This window comes from Penaeus vannamei, chromosome 17 (genome assembly GCF_042767895.1).
Source record: "Penaeus vannamei isolate JL-2024 chromosome 17, ASM4276789v1, whole genome shotgun sequence".
NCBI lineage: Eukaryota > Metazoa > Arthropoda > Malacostraca > Decapoda > Penaeidae > Penaeus > Penaeus vannamei.
This window is the reverse complement of record NC_091565.1, coordinates 18,285,261-18,295,260: the sequence shown is the minus strand read 5'-3', so window position 1 is coordinate 18,295,260 and position 10,000 is coordinate 18,285,261. Positions and strand designations below refer to the sequence as shown.

Sequence of the window (10,000 nt, the reverse complement as noted above, 5' to 3'; positions counted from 1 at the left end):
ACAACAGGAGGAAGGGGGAGCTGAAGGATGATCATGAATAAGAAGAGGAGAAGGAAGACGGGGAGGGAAAGGAGGAGGGAAGACGAGGAAGACGGAAAAGAGAGGAAAGAGGGAAGAGGAGAAAGAGGAAGGAGATAGGGAGGAGGAGAAGAAGGAAGAGGAAGCAAGGAGGAAAAGGAGAAAGATAAAAATAAGAAGCAAAAGAGGAATTAAATATATATACGACGCATAGTGCCACGAAGCAACAGCTCATGCCCCGTAAGAGGGTTACTCTAATACGAATATTGGAAGTCGCAAGCTCAGCCTCCCGAAAAATATTGCCCTCGCAGCCTCGCCGGTCTCCAATCTCCGCTCCTGCTCCCGGCCATCTTATCTCCTGCAGAACATCCCCTCTCGTTAAGTACACCGAACTCCTCCTGGGTTTCTTGAAAAATTAATCTTCTTGTTGCTAATTCCCCATGTTTGTTCCTCTTCCTGCATTCCCTTCGTTTAGGCTAACGGCCATTCCCTTTTTACGCAAAATTTTCTTCCCTCTTTATTTCTCCAGCTCCTCTTTTCGTTGTGTGCCGCACCTCTCCTCCACATCCTCCTCTAATCACGGCTGTTCTCCCTATCTCCTCCCTACCCCAAAACATTACGCGCGGTCTGTGTGTGTGTGTGTGTAGGGGGAGGGCGGTATGTGAGTGTACGCGTGTGTGTGAGGATGTATGTGTTCGTGCGTTTGCGTATGTGTGAGTTCGCGCGCGCAAGCATGGCCGCAGGGAGCCCAGGTGCGTCGGGTGTTGGCTGCAGCGAGACGCCACGAGATGCATGAGGCCATAACTCGGCGCGGGCCCCATTACGCCCGGCCATCGCAAATAATCACGTGCTTAATCAGTGGACACTACACCCAGCGCTCCCGATGGCCGCCGCTCTCCATCACGAGGCACCGTTTCCGCTCTGCTTGGCCCCTCTCAGGTATCCCTATCTGCATATATCTGCATAATCTTTCAAGAAAAGGAGCTCAGCAGCTATCTTCCCTAGCGCGCATGTCTCCACTAAGCGTGAACTTTGCGGCATGCCGCTCCTCCATCCCACGCATCACTAAATCAAGCGGCACAGGTTTCTTAAGTACTCCATATTTTAAAAACGGTGTTATCTCCCCTTCTATTACTCCGCTGGGGAAGCCTCGGAACCACTCTCAGGACCCCAGCCTCGCCCATCGATCCCCCATTAATCAGCTCCACCCTTCGACAGTCCCAAGACCTGCCTACTGCTCCCCATAAATCTCGGGGTCAAGCAGCCCAACCTCCACCACTCAAGGCTGCCTCGTCGGGCCACTGTGCCTCTCGTCCCGCAAGATCCCGAGCCTCGAAAGAAACGTTTGTATCATCTGCCGAAACTCACCCGAAACGAAGAACAGCCATGAAACTCAGCTTCCATAAACCACCCTCGGCAAATTGATGACTTGTAAAGCCATTCGTTCCGCTCTTAAGAACAGCCGTCAAGGAGATGCCCGTGAATGGCGGATATCTGCTTGCAAGTGCGCTTTGTTTTCTCAACCATCAGTCAGCGGGCAGCCATGAATCTCGCATGTGGCAGATTAATCTTACACAACCTTGCTTCTTGGTGAATCTTAACAAAGCCATTATTCGTGTAAATTACAGTCGTATTCGTAACATTAAACTGGAACTTCGGAGAAAATATAACGTGTGTCAACTTCTGTGAACCACGCTAATAGTTTTCATTAACCAAGACAGGCTTCCCAGTGAAAATATACAGTACTTAACCATATGATTTCTACAATCATAATCTCACGGCTCTGGAGGGCAAATGCATCTTTTTCTAAACAAATTTAATATTCTCTTTCGGCCTGCTCATTTTATATTCCGTTCACACACTGGCAAGTCGCATATTACGAACTCTCTATTCAAATGCAAATATCAATCAAAGCTCCGGAAACAAGCTGTGTTCATTAATCGCAAACTTTATCAGTGTACTCTTTTTTCTCTCCCAAAATATCTAATTATTTTCAGATATAACGAAAATGTTTTTCACCTAACTTGCTCATAAGTTTCGAGTACTTTCACAGTGGAGACCGGATTCTATAAGAGCGATGGAGAAAAAAACATAAAAAGTATATGCAGCAATGAATAAATTAAGTAAACGACATGATAAAGCAAAAAAATAACTTGTTTAAACAGAATTAGCTTTTATGACGCCACGGATATAAGCGAAAACTAGTTAATGCTACTGTCTTGCACCCCCTTCCCTCATCTGCATAAAACATTCAGTACTTTTAACCGTAAATTCTATTTCACTTGTTAAACTTTCTGATCCCAGTCTGCTTTATATTCTTCTTTGGAGAAAACTTCCGTAAAACATCCTGAAAGTTTGTTTCTAGCTTAATATAAAGACGATAGTCAAGCCGCGCCATACTGTTATGAGAGTTTACTGAACCATAAACAAAAATTAATTCGCTATGTACTGTATACAGACCTACACGAAAACGCTCGCATACAGAATCATGGCGACACACACTACCACTCTCACACATAAAGACACACAAACACTTACGGGCTGACAAACAGACACATACAGAGACAAAGGCACAGAAACACGCACACATACAGACACACACACACGCGCAGGCACAAGGTCTATCTCACACCCACACACACGCATGCACACTGATACCCACTACCTCTTCCAATCACTCACACACCCTCCCACTCAAAAACAGACACATACTCAACCAGTCTCATTCTTAAGTAAAGCAACTTGGTTCATTGCATGAAATCAAAATACCAAAATTCTCTACATATGCAAGGCCACAGAAGTATCTGACCACCCATCTCATTTGTTCTCTCAAGTAGCTGATAACACTGCGGGAGAGGTTAGCGAATACGTGCAACAATGATCAGAGTAATTCTCTGAATTGTTAAACAGATTATCACATAACAACTACTTGGACTCCCATACACCGTTACCAGACCACTTTGCAAAATGTAAGCCAGTTAACTTGTCACAAACTGCTGACAACTTTCCAGAGTGTATACCACCCTATTTTTTTTTCTATATCGTCATATCCAGTTGAGACCCATATCCCAACAATCGCAAACAATCAACAATCCAAGAAAAAAATACACAAGACAATACAATAAACAAAAAAGAACGCTTCAGAAAAAGGAATCAGCCAACTGTACCTGTATTGGGGCGTCCATTGGCATTTGGTCGAGCCGATGCAGCACCATCTCGAGCTTCTACTTCAAGGGCATACGCTTGTTTCTCTTCTCGATCAAACTCTACCCGAGTGAAAATCTCTCCTGTTCGTTCCCTGTTTTGTGTGAAGGAGAGAAATAAAGGAACAGATTAACATTTACATTATCAAAAATGTATGTACAAATGTGAAAAAAAAAGGTTATGGGCTGTATGGTCTAAAAAAATGCCTTCAAAATTATTTATAATAAGAGGGATGGTGTAGTCATTGGGTACAGTTAGTTTGGGGAAGTGTCCTAAAGTAATTGCATACAGTTAAGGGAAAGTGCCCTAAAGTAATTGGATAAACTTAAGGTTAAGTACCCTAAACTAGACATTTATAAATGCGCTATTGCAAAAGCAAATGGTATAGAAGTCTCAGTCCTCTCAGTCTCACCTGATTTCAAAGAAGTCCTTCCCTTCATTCCGAGGACTATCGACAATGCGGTAGAGAACCTGAGAAATAAAGCAGAGGCATTTAGCACCATTTAATTCAGATCAGTAATCTTTTTCCTAAAGCAGTACTCTTTTAAGTGCAACTATGTCCATTCTTCAATATATGCAACACTCACCTCATTGTTGGGGTAAGTTCCATCCTTGTCAATAGCATTGACCTGAGTGACCTTGGTACCAATGGGCTCTCCTTCAAGTACAGTCTCCTGTTCTCGTTCAGTGAACAAAGGAATCTCATCGTTCACATCTTCTAGCACAACATAGATGGTAGCTTCTGAGGCTAGTTGTTGTGGCCCATTGTTCTAAAAATAAATACACTTACTAGTAAATGAGATAAGATAATAACTTGCATTCTTTTCTTACAAAAAGTGGCAAAAGAGGAGCAATGACTTTGATGGGTCTGGTTAATCAAAGCCTCTGTGCAAGCTGTAATCTGATTTTTTAAAAATGATTATACAAAATCAACAATGAGCTAGGGATCAAATCTTCTATTATAGATTACTTCTACTCCATGCACAAAGACCACAATAAAAAGAAAGAAAGAATAAAAAAAAGAGATTACTTCACAAGTTAGGAAAACTTACCTCTACTCGCACAGTTAAATTGTATTCCTTTATACTCTCGTAGTCTAAGGGATGATTAACTTTGATATCTGCCCAGGTGTCACCATTGTCTGGACGTTGTTGTAAATAGAAGGTATCGTGCTTGTTCGTTTGGGCTGTTGATCCTCGGATGATACGATAGAAAACCACAGGGTTGTCCTCTATACCAGAGCTGTGGTGGTATCGTTGAAGCAGAGTGGGAGGACAATGGTGACAGGTTAGGTTCTCAAATACTGTAGTCTGACAGCATTAAGTATGACAGATTAGTTGAATTTTCAATATTTACATTTCTTTTGTCAAAATTTTGCATCTAAAATTTTCAAAACCCATTTCTATCTTTAACAAAATCAAAAATAAAAACAAAAATAATACATTAATTAAGACTGTATACTACTCACTCACAAAGCTAATTCATTTAACCTAAGCTATTTCATTCCTATATCTATTGTAAAACATCCTTTCTTGATAAATCAAATTCTAACACTTGACTTCCTATTTAATGCCTAAGTATTTAACTATTCTTGAATATTCTAGTTGACACTAATGCTTTAAGCAAAGATGAAGCTATATATCTTGGATACTGTAAATGCAGCAATTATTCTGACACACTATAACTTGAATGTGCTGCATTAACTACACTGATTCTAGTTCCGAGAGAGCAACTATAATGCATCGGAGTATGAAAGTGCACTTCCTTTCTCAGTGAACTACAGTGTGCAAACTACTAAAGCCTAAAGTGTATGTCTGTTATTCAGAATGTGCAAAAAAGATCTTCTGCCACAATTGTGCTGTACATTTTGTCGCTTCAAAATCCTAACGATCCAAGTACCAAGAATTGTCACGGAAAGTCCTCTTGGGCAAATAACAGAAGAGGGGATAAAAGTTTCCTATGACAGCCCCTTCTACACTTGGAAGATGAGAATTTAAAAGCGACGATGGTGAGACCTATTACTTGATATGTGAGGCCAGATCAGGTGGGTGCATCTTCTATTTCCACTCGCACGTTTTTGCCGTAATGGTGCTATTGAAGGCCAAAAACGATCTTCACTAAATAGCTCCTGTGAATGGAATGGCCGCCCAGCCTCTGTCCAGCCTAATGAAACACTGCAGACCAAATCCTCAGCAAGTGCTATAAACTACCCGAATCTCATCCGATGACAAAAAGGAAAAAAGCAACGTAATAATAACGTGAACACAACCACCACAGGTATCCACTTGCAGGCACAGTCACGGTGAAAGAAACAAACTGTCACAACAAGAAACACTGTGCTCTGTCCAATTCACATTTATGTTGCCGAACTCAACATAACACATCTATGTATTCTTGGATGAAGAAGAGGCATTATACTTTTGAAAGTCACTGAGACCCTCAAGCCCTATGCCTAATGCAGTAACATCTAGAACACTGCTATCTAACTCCGGGCTATGGCTAAATTACTTTTATTAATTAAAACAAGGAAACAAAACAGACTGCTTACTTCCATAGCTATCCTAAGTTATCTCACATAAAAAAATAATAAAGGAGTTTTGTATATGTTATTCAAACTAACATGTGAAAATCTTCATTGTGGTGTGGATGCAAGATTAGCTCAGTCCATTCACATAACAACTAGCTATCATTGATCAAAAATCATAGACAGTAATAAAAAAAAAGGAAAAAAAAAGACATCAAAAAAAGAAAAAAAAACATGCTGTCTGTCTGTACCAGTCTTGTGGGATAACAAACAGTTATGGACATTCCGGGGGCACATTCTCATTGTACATTCATAGCTATTTCAAATGGTTCTCAGGCAACGTTCTCGGGTAAAATGCAGGTTTAAAAGCATTCTCTGTTGTAAAATCATAATATCAAATCATTAACAAAACCATCATCAAAATCCTGTTGATGGTCTGTAAGGTTAGGCTCCTGACTACAGAAAAAAATGCTTAAAAACATTCCTAAACCTACAGCTATTGTAAAGTTGCAAAAAAAAAAGATACAAAAAAATCAAGAAAAAAACATCAAAAAGGTATATTGTCTATAAAAAATGGGTTTTGTAATTGTGTATATATATATAAAAGTGAAAAATTAGTAAAAGGGAGGAAGAGTCCTAAGCAAGTTGAAGAGAAAGTTTGGGGGGGGGAAGAGTATTGGCATCATGCAAGGCTTATCATGCTAAAGGATCATGCAAATGTTACGTGCTATGGTGGACATGCATGTTTGCTGAGGCAGGGCTTGGGAGCAACGGGTCAGCGTGCCAAATGCTCCAAATCTTCAAACAGCCCGGATATCTGAAGCAGCACACCACACTCAGTGCTCACTTTGTACCTCATATTGACACCTACCATCCTCTTGAGCACAATGGTCCAAAAAGATTATTGTTATTACAAGTGTAACAAGTTAGAACTGCACATATAATTGACAAGAGCAGTGCTGGTGCCAGCATGAGTGAGTGTGGGGTGCCTGCTGGAGCAGACCATCGCGTGCGGGGCAGACAGGCCCAAAGGGTCTGGTCGGGCAGCACAACAGACCTGGCCTTCACTGAGATAACTCCTGCCCCTACTGGCAAGTTTTCCTTGATGTAAATGGGGCCATAGATGGACTGGGTCCATACAGGAGGGTTGTTGGCGCGATCCACTACATCAATCTGAACGTCCACCGTGCGAGACAGTGGAGGGAATCCACGGTCCTGAGCTACGGCGGTCAGCCGGTACGATTCTCGCTGTGCACAGTTGTGGAGAGAGCGAACATTAGGGTTAGTAATGTTAGTGTCTCTGTAGACTCTCTAGACTACCCTTAGGAGACTTTAATGGCATAAACAAAAAAATGTTTAAGGAAAAGAAAAATTCTGCCACAGGTTAAAACTGCGCTGAAAACTATGAAAAAAGAGTGATACACTATAAGCGGCAGAGAGAGTGCTGCAGGGGTCGTGGGTGTTAGTACAGGTGTGTTACCCCGGCCCAGCCCAACGAATCCCTGACAGCACAGCAACACTAGCTAGTAATCACTAGTGGGAGCTCGGTGGTTACTACATGGTGGCAATGGAGTGGCCTGGCGGGGGGCCTTGGAGGAGAGGTTAGTGGCCCACTAGAGGCCCGCCTGCCATCTTCCACCACCCGCTACCAACCTGGCCTTGATGGAGTAGACGGTTTGTCCAACACTACTATTCTCTGGGATGGTGATGGGATCATAGACTCGCTGATCCCACACCGGAGGGCGGTTGGCTCGGTCCACAATACTGAGACGTACTAGTACCTCCGAGGTGAGGGGAGGGTGTCCCAGGTCCGTGGCCATTACAACCACTTCGTATTCCTCGCGCTAATCACACATACAACATTCACCACATCCGCCACACGGGGGAGAACGAGTCACAAGGTCAAAATCAGGGTGGGGTAAAAAAAATTTAAAAATGTCTCAAAACCTAATGGATTAAGACAGCTCAAAATATCAAATTTTGGACATTAAATTAGATTAAAAACTCAAGAGTAAAAATTATGGAGTAAAACATGAGTACACAGGGGATAAAGCACAAAGGGGGAGGGGACATGAACACAAATCTTTTGACAAACAGCATATTTCTCAGGGAATAAGCTCATACAAGTACCACAAAAGGGAGACATACTGACATGATAACAAGTACCCAGTTACACTATCCAATATCAGCAAAGTCTAGGGACCTAATATAGCTTATTGCATTATCTTAACCCAAGTTTAATAGCCTGTAGGAGCTATGCAGTAAAGGTCTCTGATCTGTATTAAAAGAATGGTTAAATATTCATATCTTGTCATAAAATGTTTTGTAGCAGTTTGTTACTGTAAGTGGGGATTGCTGCATATGTTGGGATAAAAATAAAAGCTCTACATTGGATAAACAATCTTCTTTTTTGATACTTACTGGCAAACATTTACTTACAATAGGCAGACATGACTTGAATTAAAATGGTAGAAAACAATAAGTATTAATTAGGAGACACCATGTCATGTAGGCAATGTCAGTATCAGAATATTTTAAGATTAAATCATCAAGCTGTTTGTACTGACTTTATCAAATGATTAATAACCTTTGAGGCAAATCTTCATTATCCAAGGAAAAATATAAAACAAGTTATCTGTTCAAAACTACATAACCAAAAGAAAAAAGAAGTATAGTTTTCCTTCTGAATTTTAAAAGTAAGAAAAAAAAAAGCTACAGCTTTCTCACAGCTCACACACTTCACACTAGTTATCAAAATTAATTCTTTTAGTTAAGCAGTAAAATCTGCTAGAAAAAAAAAATGTATAATAAACTCTGAATATATATTTATTGAATATAAACATGCACAGTTAATAATTCAGGTTTCATATTACACCTACGTTCTTCAAAGTTTTCACTAAATGAAAAATGCCAACTCACACATGTAAACATCAGTGTTAATGTTTGTGCATTTTCATGTTTGTATTTATTGACTTGTATATTTGCATCTGCTAAAGTGTTTTCTTATTTATCTATATGTTTGCTTTGCAGTGTGCACTTGTATTAGAATATGCATTCATTTAATGAGGTTGTCATGATTAAATTATGTGCTTAATATGTTTGAAAGTATGCATGTATGTTTGTATTACTGAGAATCATTAAAAAGCATTCAATCCTTAGATTCATTTTCCAGATTTACCTTCCATTCTGGTTCACTTCTGCTGCTGTTGCTTAAAATTTTCATCATTCACTACAACTCATCTTTAGTTAATCTTTTAACTGACACATTTACTAAGATTGGAATCAGCCGTCTGCTACTCTAGTGCTTCCGTTGGAATCATACTCACGTCCAGCGGTTTCTTGAGAACAATCCACCCTGATTCTGGCTGGATCTCAAAGTAAGACAGGTCATCAGGGTTTGTAGCCATTGTTAGGTTGTATATGATGGCACCATTGTTGTCAGCATCCTCATCAGAAGCCGAAACACGAAGGATATTTGTTCCCACATTTGTGTCCTGCTTGACATTTTCAACATATTTCTGGAAGGGAGATCATTGACTTAATCAATAATTAATTTTTTTCAGTTAGTAATCATGCAAACATTGGGGCTTTCAGTTCTGTTTTCTCTTCTGTTCTTTAAACAACAGAAACTTACCTGACGATCAAATAATGGAGGGTTGTCATTAATATCTGTAATTTCTACAGTGAATGAGCAAACACCCTCTAATGATGGGTCTCCATTATCTGTTGCTTTTACTGTAACAGACACAAACTTTCCGTCTTCGCCTTCACGATCGAACACTTTGTTAGTGGTTACTTCACCTGTTTCTGTGTCAACAGTGAATTTTGTTCCCTTTTGATTTGGTTGCTGCACAATGCTGTACCGAACCTAAAAAGAAAAAGGAAATACCATTAATTAATTACACTTATCTACATTTAAAGTCCTGGTCTTAACTATTAAGCAGAATATGAATTATTGGATAGTTTATTTTTGACAAAATTATTCTGAAGATCTATACCCTTAATAAAACGCCAGGTTACCAAACTCCATACCTGTCCATTAACACCCTTATCTTCATCAGTTGCATGTACAGTTATTACTGGAGAACCGTTAGGGGCAGACTCTTCAACCTTGGCATGGTATGAAGCACAGTCCTTGAACACTGGTTTGTTGTCATTCACATCAGTGATGAAGACGACAACAACAGCAGTGGATGTATGGCGGGTTTGCTGGCCACCTGGACAACAGTTTCCATCATCAACAGCAGTAACATT

General features: G+C 40.5%; 1 protein-coding gene across 6 annotated transcripts in view; it reads right to left on the bottom strand.

The window, feature by feature from the left end:
- The window catches only part of CadN (neural cadherin), a 284,890-nt gene that overhangs the window by 133,872 nt on the left and 141,018 nt on the right, over positions 1 to 10,000 (bottom strand). For 4 of the 6 annotated variants that reach the window (XM_070132029.1, XM_070132026.1, XM_070132027.1 and 1 more), the window contains exons 8-15: positions 9,779 to 10,000; positions 9,381 to 9,614; positions 9,073 to 9,264; positions 7,400 to 7,590; positions 4,275 to 4,464; positions 3,810 to 3,992; positions 3,635 to 3,693; positions 3,186 to 3,316 (exon numbers count right to left, since the gene is read on the bottom strand). The exon at positions 9,779 to 10,000 is cut by the window's right edge and continues 287 nt beyond it. In XM_070132029.1, the coding sequence (XP_069988130.1) occupies positions 3,186 to 3,316; positions 3,635 to 3,693; positions 3,810 to 3,992; positions 4,275 to 4,464; positions 7,400 to 7,590; positions 9,073 to 9,264; positions 9,381 to 9,614; positions 9,779 to 10,000 (1,402 nt within the window). Of the gene's footprint in view, positions 1 to 3,185; positions 3,317 to 3,634; positions 3,694 to 3,809; positions 3,993 to 4,274; positions 4,465 to 6,803; positions 6,995 to 7,399; positions 7,591 to 9,072; positions 9,265 to 9,380; positions 9,615 to 9,778 lie in introns of all 6 variants that reach the window. The other 2 variants (XM_070132028.1, XM_070132025.1) reach the window with 1 other exon arrangement.